The sequence below is a fragment of the Pteropus alecto genome, unplaced genomic scaffold (genome assembly GCF_000325575.1).
Source record: "Pteropus alecto unplaced genomic scaffold, ASM32557v1 scaffold24, whole genome shotgun sequence".
NCBI classification, from domain to species: domain Eukaryota; kingdom Metazoa; phylum Chordata; class Mammalia; order Chiroptera; family Pteropodidae; genus Pteropus; species Pteropus alecto.
Genome location: NW_006439192.1, coordinates 23,212,581 through 23,229,512, shown reverse-complemented (window position 1 = coordinate 23,229,512; position 16,932 = coordinate 23,212,581). Strand labels below are relative to the sequence as shown.

General features: G+C 31.8%; 1 protein-coding gene across 1 annotated transcript; it reads right to left on the bottom strand.

The window, feature by feature from the left end:
* Window positions 1-233: 233 nt before the first annotated feature.
* Window positions 234-16,557, bottom strand: FRG1 (FSHD region gene 1). Its single transcript, XM_006916409.3, has 9 exons — window positions 16,242-16,557; window positions 14,159-14,229; window positions 11,576-11,701; window positions 10,659-10,716; window positions 8,913-9,027; window positions 5,860-5,964; window positions 2,510-2,601; window positions 1,561-1,671; window positions 234-340 (listed from the first exon to the last, which is right to left on the bottom strand). The coding sequence occupies exons 1-9, from the start codon at window positions 16,301-16,303 to the stop codon at window positions 304-306; spliced, it is 777 nt and encodes a 258-aa protein (XP_006916471.1). The 5' UTR covers window positions 16,304-16,557; the 3' UTR covers window positions 234-303.
* Between the last annotated feature and the right edge of the window lie 375 nt (window positions 16,558-16,932).

Sequence of the window (16,932 nt, the reverse complement as noted above, 5' to 3'; positions counted from 1 at the left end):
GGATTCCAGAAGTAAGCTGCACAAGAAACATGTTTCATAGAGTAGCACCTCATTTATGACAAGAAATCCAGAAAAGAAAAAAACTGTGGGATTTTAAGTGTGTATTCTAAGTTTCATTTCCATATTAACTAAAAAGTATACCCATGGAGAATCTCAATTAAAGTTGATTAATTAATCTTGGTTAAACTAGCTATTAGTTCAGCAATAATTCCATAACAACCCAAGAACTCTGCAAAAACATTTCTAATGATTATTTTATTCAGAAAAGAAAGAAAGAAAGAAAAAAACCCATAAAAATCCTGGTCATTTGCAGTATCTATCAGCTTTCAATTTGGCTCTCCTGTTTAAACAAAGACAAATAATAAAAATTAATCTATGTAAAACATGCTATATATAGTCATTGCTGCTAAATATAAATTCATGTTTAGAAACTGTTCTCAACTTTGGTTATTATATTACTATAACATTTATATTAAAATATTTTAATTAAAATTTTACCTTTCAATTTTATGTTTTATACTAAATGGATTCTATTCTTATGAAATTCTTTTCCTAATCTCCAACAAATATAGCCTAAGGACTTTTTTCAATCACAATAGCAATTTTAATTACCTCTGAATTTAAGCATGCCCTCAACTTCTATTTAAAAGAGTGGCAATGTTATATTTTCATAAGTGATAAAAGTTATAGGACACAGATCTCCTATTTCTTTTGAGTCTATAATCTGATTATTTTTATATCCCTTTCTTGATTTCTTAGAACTAGATACTATATGCTAATTTGCTGAAGTGGAAAAAATTCTTACATCATTTACTGACTTAAGGTAAAAATTTGATCAACTAGTTAACAGGAATATATGATAAACCATTGTCTTTATCAAGTAATGTAAAGAAATGTTTTAAAGGGCTAATTTTGCAACACAGGACTTGAATAAGTGGCAGTAGATTACCAATTTCTCTTTTAATTTGGCACTTATTTGATTTATAGTTGTAAGCTCACAGCTAAACCTCTCTATTTTTTTTTATGTTTAATCTAGGACATTACTTACCTAAATAGAAATAGTAATAAATAAATATTAATAATGTACTATGATAACTATCCTTCACACATCTGAATTCAACTTAATAAAAGTGCTTCACTTTCATTTATTTAATTTTACACTTACTAATATTAAAACTATTTTCATTTAATTTTTAAGAACTCTACTATTCTAATAGAACCCACTGAATTTTGAAATTTGGCAAACTACTTCTTCCTAGCCTTTGTTCTAATAGTTATAAAAAGATGATGGCAATATCAAAATAAAGTTATGAAGATCAGTTAAATCTTAATTTCTTATAGCAAAATATGTAAGTACTTGGAATCTGGCTTTTTTATATATTCTTTTTTGGTTGTCTTTTCCCAAACTTATGTCATTTTTAGGTAATATTACTATATTCACAAATTAGAAATAAAGACAAAAATTTGAAAACTATAATAATCCAAAAAGAACATAGTTTTTATATATACCACTTCTACTGGCAACTGAAAGTAGCTGAAAATAAGTAAAAATATACCTACCTATCCAGAAGTGTTTCATGCAAAAATCCATCTTTCCGGGCCTTTTTAAGAATTTTACTGTCTTCTTTACTTATTTTAAGTTTGTGGTCTTGGAAGCTTTGAAATTTCTTCCTGTTAAGAAAATGTCTTTCTTGAAAAATATCTCAAACTTTGATTACATGTTTACTAATGAACTTAAAATTTAAAAATGTTTTTCATTTATTAAAAAACATCTAATTGTATTTCTTTAAAAACATAGAGCTTTTCAACTACAAAGATGACCTCAGTGTGCATCAAAAGGGCAGCTGTTTGGGTAGCTGTACAAAGCCTCGATTTCTTTTTTTTTAAGAAATAAAAATATTTAATAGCGGGCAGCATAATCCATATAGCATAGAATAAACAACTGATTAAATTATTCAAGAAGTAAAGTAGAAAATATTCAATTAATTAAACTGTTTGGACATCTTGTCTTTAAATATCAGATGTCAATGAGATATATAAAACGTCTGTCACAGAAGTTGAGTCATTAACAGGACATTCAAATGTTATATGTTAGTTTCCTTAATTTTCTCTTCTTTCCAAAGGCAATATTCTGCTTATGTTCAAGATTCATCACTGTGTCTTCTTCCCTGAAGAAACAAAGCCTCACTTCTACCAGGGAATGTTGGCTGGAGTCCCCTGTGTCCTGGCTATGGAACAGTATGTGGTTGGCATTATGTACTGACATTAAGTTATAGCCATTCTATTAATTAATAGGAAGAATAGACTAACTCAAGTGACTTTAGCTTTGAAAGCTAGCAGGATAATTAGGGAAACTGAAGGCTTGAGAAAAGGAAAGCATTTAGCTCGGTGCTTTGTTCTAGAGTTTACATTCTGCTGTCTCTTCCTGTCCTTCAGGTATTGTATTTTAGGCTCCCCGAGAAGCACTTCCCTGTCAAATCTGGAGGTTTAAAAGGAAAAGAATACATACACATAATTGATTTCACACTGTTTAACATTTCCTTTGTCTTCTTCAGGAATATCATCTTTTTTCTTAGTTTCTCTTTCAGCACAGGATCTAATCTGGATATTCAAGATGAGAACCCAACAAGTGACACATTTATCTTACTCCTTCCTCACTTTACTTATTACATAAAAACATTCTAGGTGATTTCTTATGCAAAAGAGAATTAACTTACTGAGCAATTAGATACAGAAAAAGACAGGTTCTAGATGTATTTATATATATAATTTGTATAAATAATTGCTATGATATGTTTCTCTAGAGCCCTTGCATCAGAAACACTACAGAAAAATTATTTGAAAAACGTTTTACAGATCAGATCCTGCTGAGTAATTTGGCAATAATTGAACTAATTAATTTTGGCCTCAAAGTAAATTTAGGACCAAGTTATCCCTATTAGTGTTTATTTTATAATACTGAAAGTTTGATAGTATCTATTTTACTTTGCATAAGCTATTACCAAATACATTAAAACATTTAACATAACAAAATTTGTTTTATATCCTCCTTATATCCTCATAAGTTTTGACTGATATTTACTATCACATGCCATAAATGGATACAGATACAGTAATTAGGATTAACTGAGTAAGGCAAGGAAGGGGATGGTATTTAGGTCTTTTAAACTGGCAATTTGCAATCCAAAGTACCCACATATCCAAAGTGATCTTTGCAGTTCAGAGTTCAATTCCAAGAGTGCTTAGAAAGCAGTGACCAATAATGCATGTGCCAGTTATATGTGTACGACAGTTTTGGTTAGAGCAGTCCTAGAAGACCTGGAGAAATTCCAGGCCAGGGCTTGTGACACACCACTTTTGGCAAGAAGAAACGTGTTCTTATAGATAAGGCCACACCATAAAGGTGGACGGCTGAAACACCAGCAGAGCCTGCAATGCGGAAAGAGTCCTGGATTATCATGGCTCAGAGCTTCCAGGTACTTGATTAACCAAACAGACCCAGGGAAATAGATAAATACTTCACATAAAAAAACGGTTGTAATTCATGATAAATACAGCACAGTGTTTTTTTCCCCCCATATAAGTGCAAAGTACGGCACATATATTTGCATTGTGTCTTTGGTAATCATACTTTTATAATGTAATCCAGATGAAAAATAATTTAAACAAGATACAATAAAATCAAATATAAATAAATAAAATTAAAAATAGGTAAGTTAGAAATCCACCAGCATTTTTCTAATGACCTGAGAAGCAGAGCAGTATGAAATGTCAGAGTAGTTTCTAGAGTTAGTTGGGCCTGGAAACACATCCTGTCTCTACCATAACTAGCTGTGTGACTTTCATGAACTGAATGGTTAAAACAGGTGTGGATGTAAGGAAGGGCAAAGGCTGTTTCCTCGTCTGTGGAGTTCAAAAGAAATAGCCATCTCACAGAACATTATGATTAAAGAAGGTAGTGCATGTGCTCCATTCAGCAGAGTGTCTGCAGCTACTTTAGTTTTGTTTCTGTACCTGAAAAATATTATGACTTATACTTTTCAAAATATAACAGGATTATCTAAGTTTTAGATGAAAATTACTTGTGACCCTGGTGGCAAAATGTCTTTTGAGAAAACTACGGAAGATATAATACTGAAATTTCTAATTTTCGTGCTGTCTAGAGTGGTATTTCTTTCTCCATCAATCAATGCTAAATGATGAAGAATTACTGGTATTATCATTCTTCTTTAAAAAGATAAGTGATATTTTGCAAAGTAAAAAGAATACTAAAAGACTAAAACTGACTATTATGAAAATCAGGGACATTTAAAAAGTAAAATCAAATATATGACATGGAATTTAACACAAAGCATATACAGACACTTGAGAGATGCTTTCAAATTATGCTGGTAGCAGAGAAAAATGCAACATGGATTTTTACGTTTTACTTATAAGGATTAAGGCCACTTCAGAAAAGGAAACCCCGCCTCCCAATTTATTTGAGTCTTCCTCTGGCCCTCTCTAATGCATTGCACACAGTAAATTTGGATCAGACAAGCTGCAACCTGTGACTCTCCAGCAGAGTCAAATCAGGTGTGGTTCATAATGCTCAGTATTGGAATGCTAAGAAAAAGAAAGAACAGTGCGTTAAAGAGGTGGCAGTTATTGAACCTTAAAGGCTTTCATCAAATTCTAGTTAACTACCTGATTTATCCACTTTCCAGTTTTATTCAGAATTTTACCTTGATATGAAGATGTCTATACAACTTTTTATAATGAAGTAAAACAAAGAATAGGATTAGGGAATTTAGCCTGGAATAAAGGACTTCTATTTCCGGCTTAGTGACTGATATATTAAAAGGATTTGTTTTCTGTGCTTCATGTTTCTCCTCATGTAAAAAAAAGACTGACTTATTCATCAAAAGATCCAGAATTTGCGGGCTAAAGTTCTGAAAGTTCTATGACTTTTATATTTTAAACTGTATAGCAATACAGATGCTCAAGTATTAAACTCAAAACAACCTAGTCACCTTCTCGTACATGTTGGGAGTGTAAGTTAGTACAACCTCATATGGAGGGCATTTTGGCAGTATTTAACAAAATTACAAATGCTTATACTTCTTGACCCTGTAATTCTGCTTCTGGGAATTGATCCTCAGATATACTTGCACATCTACAAAATGATGCATTTTCAAAGTTATGTGTTGCAGCATTGTTTGTAACAGCAAAACACTGGAAATAACCTAAATTTCCATTTATAAAGAATTGATTAAATTATGGTGCATCCCTAAAATGGACTATTATGTAGCTAATAAAAAGGAAGAGAGAAAACTTTCTACATAATGATAAAGGAAAATCTCTAAGATATAATGTTAAGGAAAAAAAAATCAATGTCTAAAAGTATGTCTAAAGGAAGTTAACTTTAGTGTAAAAAAGTAGAAAATTACAACATATTCATATTTTTGTACAGAAACTCTAAAAGCCTGTAGGAGATGGGAAACATGTTTATATATACATATATTGAAAAATTTTTGAACTATATGACCATATCATTTACTTAAAAAATTAAATTTTAAAATGCAGGCAAGAAAAAAATATAGGCCTAAAAAGCATGTGGAACTATTCAGAAAAAACATACTAATACATGGAAATAATAGCAAGGTAACTCACAGATGTGGTAATTTTTCTACCACATGGTGCAAATAAGCCATCAGTTTTAGGATTTATAGTTTAAAAAAGGGTTTATTTGGAGTATACTATAAAAAGTTATAAAATAAACCTTTAAAGTGATAGTAAATGACTATTCAAGATTTTAAAGAGCTACAGTCATACCATATGGGAGATATGTATTAGTCTATAGAAAAATGTCATGATTACCTTTATCATTTCTTCTTCTCCTGCTGTTTTACTTTTTGCTTCTATATCACCTGCTTCATTGCATCTAATAAAGCAACTATTTGAGGCCAATAAAGCCATTTTCCCCTAAATAAAATAAAAACAAAAAATAGTTATGAGAATACCTGCAAAAGAATTCTTATGTTTTGAGACTAAATTAATTTTTTTCTCCATGAGTCTAAAAGTAATCAGGAAAAAAGAATTTGGAGAAAACCTGGAAAATAAACATGTAGAAAACTAAAATCACCTATAATCTTATTACTCAAAGATAACCACAATAAATGTTTTTAGTATATTCTATTAGTAGGACTAAAATCTAACTAGATAAAATAAAATTCTTTCCTTTGGTTTAAAAGATCTATGGAGGATATAACTAATTTAGTTGAGTTTGAAAAAAATTAGCTTTAAAGACAATGTAAAATTATAATATAATGCACAATACTTTATACAAATAGTTGTTTTAAGTAGAATTTTTCTTAATAATTAGACAAGATAAGAATATATCATATAAAAGCTAGTCTTTAGTGCCTTTAATTTACTGCTCAGAACTTTAAGAATCAATGTCTGAGGGACTTTTGTGTATGGAAATACTCATATCTTTTTTAGTTGTTTAATGTTCAATGTATTATACTGATTCTGATAAATAAAACTTTGAAAACTAAGTTTCTTGTGTATCTAAACCTAGATTATAAATTTGATTAATTAAACTCTCTTACAAAACAAGGTTTAATTATTAACTTGTATATGGTTGATTCTTTTGGAAAACTTTGCATAACTTGGAACTTCAGACAAAATATTAAAATGCAATTATTACAAAATGTATTAATAACCTTATATCCAGTAACAAAAATGCTAATAACATGTATCTGACTTAATTTCTTATTCAAGGTGGCAAGGGCTGGGTTTTCTGTCATCCGATGACTCTTAGTGAGCTTAGATATGAGCTATATAGTCCAAGGTGATTTAAACCTCGGCTGATGACCTTTCAGCTGAGTCACTTTTTGCAATAAAATTTTACTTTTCACGTCAGGGACTTTTAAGTTGCTTTCATTTATTTAATTTAAATTTTTAAAACTTAGTGTCTTTCCCAAACATAAAGTGAAATGAACTTCCCTTAAGTTCTGAATGAGTGGTAATATGTGACTCATCATCCTGACCTTATAACGGCCTTTTCTGTTGATATAATTTTTATCATAAGTATCTCAGTAATTTAGTAGGATCATCTACAAAGGGTTGCAATCTATGAGTGGTTCATGAAATCAATTTAGTAGGTCTTGACCAGAATGGGGGGGGGCGGGGGGAGACAGAAAGAGAGGTAAAACAGAATAAAAAATAGTAGAGTATATAACATATAGTTAAATAAGTATCGTTAAGTACAACCCTTGCTTCATTTATACATATGTGTGTTACTGGGCTACATGTAAAATTGTTTTTCTCAGTGAACTGGAGTCAAAAGAGTTTAAAAGTTAGTGACCAGAGATTTTATCCTAGGGGATGAGGGAATAAACCTAAGTAATTAAGTCTTTTTTTTTGGTGGGGGAGGGGGTTTGCTCGGCTAATTTATCATCTTGGCTAATTTATCATCTATTTTGCATTTGTAATTGTATATTACCACTGCTGCTACCCCACTACCAAACTCTTGTTCCACTTGGTGCCCACTGGTCCTTCCTGTTCTTGATATAGTATCTACCTTTTAGGGGATTGTTTAGCTCTCATATATTTTTGTTCAATCTTTACTGCTTACACAAATAGAAAAAAGAACTTATGTATTCAAAATAAACAGACATAGACTTAAAACAAAATTCTAGTATCTTAGAACTTGCCTGCTTACTAAAATTAACAAAAATTAATATCTTATTCCTTCTTTTGTATTAAAACTATTTTTTCTATACCATGTGCTTTTCTCTTTGAGCTTCATTATAACTCAAAAATGTTTACAGACTAAATTAATTTCAATGAATTATTATCACTATTTATTATTTTATGCACAAACTATCATAACCTGGCCAGCGGCCGCCCCCTTAAGCTGTGTCCTCTTAATACAGTCTCTAATGTTTATAAAAGTATACTTAATTTCTGTTAAGATATTCCTGAACTATCACAGTCTCTAATGTTTATAAAAGTATACTTAATTTCTGCTAAGATATTTCCTTCCCCAAGATGTAAAATTGGCCACCCTCTAATGAGTCCTGGTTGTTTAATAGAAAATAAGAGACCCAAATCTAGGTATTAAGGGTGGACAAAAATGATGATAAGCAAAAGTACTACTGCTATTTTTGTTGCACTATTTTTGGAGATCTTTTTAAGGTTATGAGTTTACATTGTTTTTTTTCTTATTTATTTAAATTAAATTTATTGGGGGTGACATTGTTTAATAAAATTATATAGGTTTCAAGTGTATAGTTCGATAATACATCACATGCATACTGAATTTTGTGTTCACCACCCAAATATCCTTCTGTTCCCATATATTTGACCTCTTTACTCTTATCTGCCTCCCCCACCTTTCCCTCTGATAACCATTAAACTGTTATCTGTGTTTATGAATTTTTGTTTGTCTTGTTTTTGTTGCTCAGTTTTATATTCCACATATGCGTAAAATCATATGGTTCTCAACTTTTTCAATCTGACATATTTTGCTTAGCATGATAATCTCAGGATCCATCCATGTTGTTGTAAATGGCAGTATTTCAACTTTTCTTATGACTGAATAATATTTGACTTTCTTTTTAAAAATTTTTAAGTTTATTGGGGTAACATTCGTTAATACAATCATATAATTTTCAGGTGTACATTATCATTTGACATCTGTATATTCTATTGTGTGTTTACCACCCAAAGTCCAGTTTCCTTCCGCTACCATATATTTGATCCCCTTTACCCATTTCACCCTGCCCCTAAACCCTATATTTGACTCCCTTTACCCCACCTATCTCCCTGCTCTTCCCCTACCCGACTAGTAATCACTAGTCTATAGTAATTTGACTTTCTCTTAATTAAATTGACAAGCCACTTTTATAATTACTAGCACTTACATCTTGAAAGACCGGTTCCCATTGTTCTCTTGGTCCAATTGCATCTGAACGCCCAACAACAAGTCCATCTGAATTTATACCAAGGTATTTTCCATAGCCAGATTTCAGGGCAATTCTTCAGATAAATAAAATAAACAAATGTTAAAAACTGAGAGAAAGAAAGTTAAACATGGAACATAAAAATATGTGTGTGTGTGTAAAATTCAGACTAGTCCAAATGTTCAAAAGCCACATGTGGCTAGTGGCTATCACACTGGACAGAGTAGTTCAATATGTAAATTTTATAGTTTTTTATTATAGGCATTATATATTAACAAACATTTTCTAAATTCATTATTTTTTAAATATACTACTTTTAATGGATATGTAATGTTCTGTTATAGATGTATTAAAATGTACTTTTTCTGCTGTTTTAAATAGTGATGCTAGTACCTTTTCTGTACATAAAATTGCTATTTTATTGTTAGAAAAGATTCCTATTAGGGAAATTACTGGTTCGAAGGGCATTAACTTTAAAGTTTCTATATATACTGCTAAACTACTTTCCAGAAAAAATTTGTATCAACTTCATTCTCACCCCAGATTAGGAGAATATCTTTTTACCATATATCTGTTTACATTATGCCTTTTAAAAAATTAGAAAATCTGATAGGAGAAAAAGGGTATCCTATTTAATTTGTATTTTAATTATTATTTTGAGTGATATTTGTACTTTTCCATTTTAGTTTTTAAATGATCTTTTTGTCCATTTTTCTACTGGGGTCTTACTGTTTTTCTTAGTGTTATGAATCCTGTACATAGATATGGAGTGTAAAAACTCATTGCCTATTATGGTCATTGCATATATTTTCCTCATTTGAATATTTATTTTGTTTATAATGTTTTTTGTTTTCACTTGTAAAGAAGTTTGTGTTTATTGGTTTTGCTTCTGCTGCTGCTTTTTTTCTTTAAAAGTCATTCACCATACTTACTGGCCATTCAAAGAAAATACAGACATAATTGTCTTAATGTGGTTTTTTTAAAGAAAAATGTAATTTCTAATTTTTTAGCTTACCAATCCCCCGTGATGCCAGGGAATTGACTTTATACTCATTTATAGGCTGATGATAATATAATGCAAATCATTATCATGTTAATGTAGCTCATTATTAAATACTGAAATTCAATTTCTATATCTACTCCCAAAATCTTATTCTATACTTTTGCATTGTGAGAATAAAAGAGGTTAGCTTATAAAATGATTGTAAATATAATGAATAAATTATTTTGGTTTTTATGACTATGTAACATTTTCCGGGGGTTTCAACAGTATTCTTTTCTTCTATCATCCTGTTTGTCTCTTGACTTTTGACCAGTGAATTTCAATATTGTAGCAACAGCTGATAGGTTTTGTTTTATGTTTCTTTTCTTCACATGTGCTTTCTAATCTATATCTTATTTGCTCTATGACATTAATCTTCATTTCTTCCAGCATAGTAATACATACTGCTAGGAATCATATGTAGGCCTTTATCTGGGGCTTTAATTCTTTTATTGCAAATGTAATTTAATAATACTTAAGTATCTACTGGATATGTAAATAATGTTATTTTTTAAAATGTCACAAAATACACTTTTCAAAAAAATTGTTTTGCTTTTTAAATCAAAATTACTCTGTGGGCTTGTTGGCTAGATATTGAAATTTTTAATGAATGAAATTAAATTTAAGAAATAAAGGTTATTAGTTATAGTTCAACTCAAGCTTACCTAGAATCAGACAATTTGACAGCTGTAAACTGCTCTGGAGGACTAGGGCCTTCATCAACTACAGGAGAAAAAACATTTTGAAATAAATATGACATCTGTTATAAATAAATATGTAAAGATATTCTTTAGCTTTAAAAAATAGCTTTTTTCTTTTAAAGTTAAATATGATAATAATATAATCATAATATAGTGTTAATATTATCAAGATCTACTTTATCTTCTATCACTATCGTTAGTTTTACAAACTTAATAAGATAGGTCAGCATGATATTTATTTACTTCCAAGATACCTTTGTGTTTTAAAATGCAGTCAGTACACAGAAAGATAAGCACTTAATATTTAAATTATGAAATGCTTTATTCATGGGATGGTCATTCAAAACAAAATATATGACTTTTTATCTTCTAATTACTTCTAATTATTTCATATCTCATTAATGCTCCCTCTGATGGGCTAAAGGGAATGAAAAACTTTAACTTGTTGACGATGTTCCAGGTTAGTTTTAGCAAAAAGTCTGAATAATAAGGAATTCAAAACTTTGACTCAGCCAGGTTTTTTCTTTCCATATATTATTTGAATCATCGTGTTGTTTTTGATTTCCATAGACACACCTCTGAAACTATAAAGAATGTTTTCAAATGCTTATACTGGAAAGAAGGAGTTGCCAATAATTGATAAATACAAAGGAAGACAAAAAGTGGAAGAATCAAATGCAAAGAATTCATCTCTTCGAAATATACTTCACATTAGTTAGAATATGGCCTAAGTGAACAATTTTAATAAAATGTATACTTTAAATGGCCATTGCTTCTACCGGATACAAACCATTTTTTTTTCAATTTTTTTGCAAGAGTTTATTTGAGCCAAATGGACGACAGATGCAGGGGAGCAAGATCTCAAATGCTCTCACACAAACCTTCTTTATGTGGAGCTCCCAGTGTAAAAAGTCCATTGTCAAGGGCATGTATGTAGGTTCCTTTATCCATTTCAATTGCTATGGTTCCTGAAATTTCACCGAAGTTTGTTACTGTCCACCAAATTCCTAAAAAATAAAATCAATACTTAAAATTCATATTTTAGATTTGGCACAAGATTCTTACTTGTTGCTGTTGTTAATGTTATAACTTACTTTCTAAAAACTTTATTTTGCAGTTTTAAGAAAATAATACAGAGGTCTTATATACCCCTAACTCACTTTCTCTCAATGGTAACATCTTACATAAGTTTGATATGTTCGTACAATATCAAAACCAGGACACTGACACAATCCATTAAATTAATCTCAGGCTACAGGGTCCATATACAGAAATCAGTTGTATATCTATATACTACTAGCAAACAATTGGAAAATAAAATTTAAACATTCTACTTACAGTAGTGTAAAATTATAAAATACATAAGAATTTAGAAAAGACATGCAAGACTCCTATACTAAAAACTGCAAATTATTGAGTCAATGCTGTTATATCAACTTTAACCAAATGTTCTAGATTTAATACAATTCCCCCAGAAAATCCAACAGGTTTTATTGTAGAAAGTGAAAAATTGATTATAAATTTATATGGAAATACAAAAGACCCAGAACAGTCTAAAAAATTTTGAAAAGTATAAATTTGAGGACTCATACCATCTAATTTCCAGACTTTATTAAGTGACAGTAATTAAGACAAATATATCAATAGAATAGACAAACCAATAGAACAGAGTCTAGAAACAGACCAACACATATAAAGTCGACTGTTTTTTTGACAGATACCAAAGCAGTTTAATGGGGAAAGGAAAGTCTATTCAACAGTGATGCTGGAACAACTGGATACAAATATGGGGGGAAAAAAAGAAAGAACCCTGAACCCTACCATCCAATATACTAAAAGTTAATTTGCGATGTGTCACAGATCTAATGTAAAAACCCAAACTATGAAGCCTCTAAAAGAAAATGTGCAAGAATATCTATGTGACCTTGGGGAAAGCAAAGATTTTTTAGAATGGAGAAATAGGGTGGTAGTCATAACAGAAAAAAAATTGGGCTTTATAAAAATTAAAAACTTCTGCTTATCAAAAACAAAACCTTTAAAAAAGTGAAAAGTCAAACCACAGACTGAGAGAAAAGACTGATAACATTATTTTAATACTTTCTTAGTTGGAGTGTAAAATGGTAAAACCACTTTTGAAAATCGCTGGCAATTTCCTTTATAGGTAAATATTCACCTATCCTTTGACACAGAAATTTTATACCTAGATATCTACCTACTCAAGATATTTATCCTAATTTTAGAATTGATTTGTTATTTCAAAAATATGTTAAAACTTTCTAGAATATTAGCTTTATACAGTTTCACATAAAATGTAAAGGACCCATAATTTATGAAATTTCAAAAATGAAACTTGCTAAGTTTTGAAAGAGAAATAATTGTTTTAAAGTAAAGGTTGGAAAAGATAGAAGGACTAAATGGAAAACAGGTCGCTTAAGTGTGTTTGGGTCAGTTTATTTCTGGTACCATTTACAGGCTATCTTGATTCTGTTCTGTTTAAGATTTTCATTCATTTCACAGTATACAAAATAATTATTTTTACTGTGAATATATTTCTTTTAAAGATACACAAATCACTGGCGCCTACGATTAAAATATATATATATGCTCAAAAAAAAAAAATACAGTAGGTCCTCGAATAATGTTTCTAACATTGGTGAGAAAAAAAAATTGATTCCGGGTCAGGGCCACTGTCTGTGTGGAGTTGGCATGTATGCAAGGATTTTCTCCCACATCCCAAAGATGTGCATATGAGGTGAACTGGCATGTATGTTGTCCCAGTCTGAGTGAGTGTGAGTGTGAGTGTAGGTGTGGGTGTGAGTGCGCTCTGCAATGGAAGGACATCCCGTCCCGGGTTGGAAAATAATATCTTATTTGTTTTTATTAATTTTTCTTAAATGTATATATAGTTCATATTTATTTCAATGTTTACTATTAGAAGTGTTTTGGGTTTTTATTTAGAAGTATGGTGATGTTCTTGTGACCAGAAATATGCCGTAGGGTCTTAACTTTAGATTATATCAATTAGCTTAGGGTAAAATTGATCTTGTCATACTGTTATTTTGCTTAAAGTTGCAGTTTCTAAGAACCTATTGACAAGATAAGTAAGGATTTACTGTAATTTGTAAAATATATTTGGTTAAATAATATTTATCTATATTAGGCCTTTAAAATTATATCTCAGAATCTCTGGGTTAAATTAGTCTAGTGGCATCTATTAAATCAGAGAGCTATGTTTCCTCTCTCCTGTGCTTTATTCTCATAATGAAGAAAGGCATCAATGGCATCTACCATGCTACAAAATAAATCTATAACCATAAATAATACTTGAGCATTATACTACAAATATAAATAGGCCATAAATTCTTTCTATTTTCTTCTTATTACACATCTCTAAGAAAATATTTTTAAAGGGATCTCAACCAATGTTAACTTTTCTCAGAATAAAGTATAGAAAACTGACTCACCAACAATATCAAGTTGGGTTTCTTCATCATCTTCTCTTTTTCTCTTCTTCTCTTTGCTCTTTTTCTTCTTACTACAAGAGATAATTTATATAGATGAGTTTAGATACGTTGATTTGCATATTAAATATCACAAGATGGAATCTTAGAAGAATCTTTTAAGTTGTACATTAATTTATAAATTATTGATTTATAATGATTTGCATTGATCTACCTTTTTAATATGCAGAAGTCCCTTCTGATCCTGTACATATTGTATTATAGTTAAGAGAACAGAGTCTGGAGCCAGCCTGCCTGATTTTAAATCCTTATTCTGTCACTTCTTAGCTCTCTGATTTCTGGAAAAGTTATTTAATTTCTCTCTGAGTCAGTTTCCCTACCTGTAAAATGAGAATAATAATTTAACCTAACTCAATGTTATTTTGAGGATTAAGAGTTAATATGTACCTTCATATGTTGCTGGTGAGAATATAAAATGCTGCAGCTGCTTTGGGGTTCCTCAAAAAGTTAAATGCAGAGTTGCCATATCACCTAACAGTTTTACTCTTAGTATATAACCAAGAGAAATGAAAACATATGTCTACACAAAAACTTGTATACCTATAGCAGCATTATTCATAATAGTCCCAAAGTGGAAAAACCCAAATGTCTATCAACTGACCAATGGATAACCAAAATAAGTTATATCCAATACAATAGAATATTATTCAGCATAGAAGGAATGAGTACTGATACATACTACAACATGGATCAACCTTGAGAATGTTATGCTAAGAAGCCAGATACAAAAGGCCACATATATGATTCCATTTATATGAAATATTCAGAATAGGCAAATCCACAGAGACAGAAGGTAAATTAGTCATTGCCAGGGACTGGTGGGAGGATGTAAGGGTTTCCTTTGGAGATAATGAAAATGCTCAGCTACTGGGTAGTGATAGTAACCTTGTGAACATACCAAAAAACACTGAATTGTACTTTAAAAGGTTGAATTTTATAGTATATGAATTATATCTTAATAATAAAAAATAATCCCAGGGGAGATTTAAAAAAAGTTAATATACAAAGTGCTTAGAAAGTTCTTGGCACATAAAAAAGCTATATATGTCTTAACTATGATCAAGTTATGATCATTATAAAACATACTTGTTTGCATTTTCATCATAAAGCTTATTTTCAGAAGCTAACTCTCCCATCCCCACCAGTAAAATTCAGAGTAAAAGTTTCAAATTTACTCAGGATAAACTCATGACTCCAGTCTTAGGCAGAGTTCTCAAGGGCATGGCTTCAGCTTGCTCCTCACTTTCCATCTCACCTAAAAGTACCAAAAACTGTTTATCACTGAGACCAGGAGGAAATGCTCAACCTTTGTAAGATCAATCAACTCTGAACAAATCTACTAATTAAAAAGAGGTGTAAATATAAATGGGCAGGTATCTTTTCCTAAAAAAAAAAAAAAAGGAAAAAAACCAACAACTAAGAATCACTCTATACACTGCACAAGTTATCTCCTTTCATCTTCATAATAATCCTTTTAGAGCATCATTAATCCCCTAAATCAACGAGTAAATAGAAGCTCAAAGATATTAACAAACTTGCCGCAAATTACAAAATTAGTAATTGGTGGAGTCCAGATTCGAGTCCACAGCCCCATCAAAATAATGCATTAAAATTAACAGAAAACTTTTCAGAGGGAAAGGAGACAATAATGAAAATAATTATCCCTAATAAAGAAAGTTATTGTTATGCCCTAAGTTATCAGACTAGCAGACCCACAACAAGGCGGGGCGGGGGTGCATCAGAGGAGTCAAACTTGTGGCTCCTGGGCTATTGGTCTCTTTTTCCCGTCACTTCCCTTTTCAGGACGCGACAGCTAGGGCATGTCTTTGCGGCCTTTCTCCCCAGCTCTGTAGAGACGCAGAAACTGAGCCGCCGCATCTGCTCACCAACCCGCAAGCGGCCGGGGCCAAGGTTGAGCCTACATGACAGCTCCTTAAGGTTTCTGTGAGACTCGCCAGGAGGGCCAGAGAGCTGAGGCTGGTCAGAAAAGAGCGTAAGAGTTTTCCGCACAAACTTCCGGCCTTACCTCTTAGCTTTGGTTCCTTTGAGCACGAGTTTGGTGGACTTCACATAGGAGTATTCAGCCATGGTTCTGGTGACACTTCTCGATAAAGAGGTGGGAGGTGGCTCAAGACAAAATACCTTGATTGGAACAGGAACAGGAGAGAGAGGCAAACAGTGGAGATGGAGGACGGTACACCCTGAAAGTGTACGCAAAAGCAGCAGTAGACGTCTCAACTGAATCCCGGGTCTTTTTCACCCGAATATTGAGTCCCAGATAGAGTCCCATTTCCTGTTTACCGTCTGGGGCTACGGCAGCCGCAGAAGGCCCAAATATGTCACCGTTCCTTTGCCCTGTTTGAGAACTGAATGTTAAGGAAACTCGGGAAGACGCGCCCCCTGGTGGTTGTAGCGGGTCTAACAGAGTAGTGTTTGGCATTTCAAGCCACAGTTAAGATAACCTGCTAGGTCCTGGAAGGAGGCGACAGTTTGTTCAGCCAGAGGGTGAAATTACAATCAACCCTCTGCGTGCTGCAGGCAGTGGACTGGGCCTGACCGCCCGACGCGGCCCTGTGCATTATCTGGCCTTGGACGACTTTACAAGCCATTTCAATTCCATAAACGTTGATTGCAGTGTTTAAACTAGGGAGACGAGTGATGTGCTACCGGAAACAATTGGGGAATAAAATAAAAGATAAGTGCCAAAATTTGGGCCT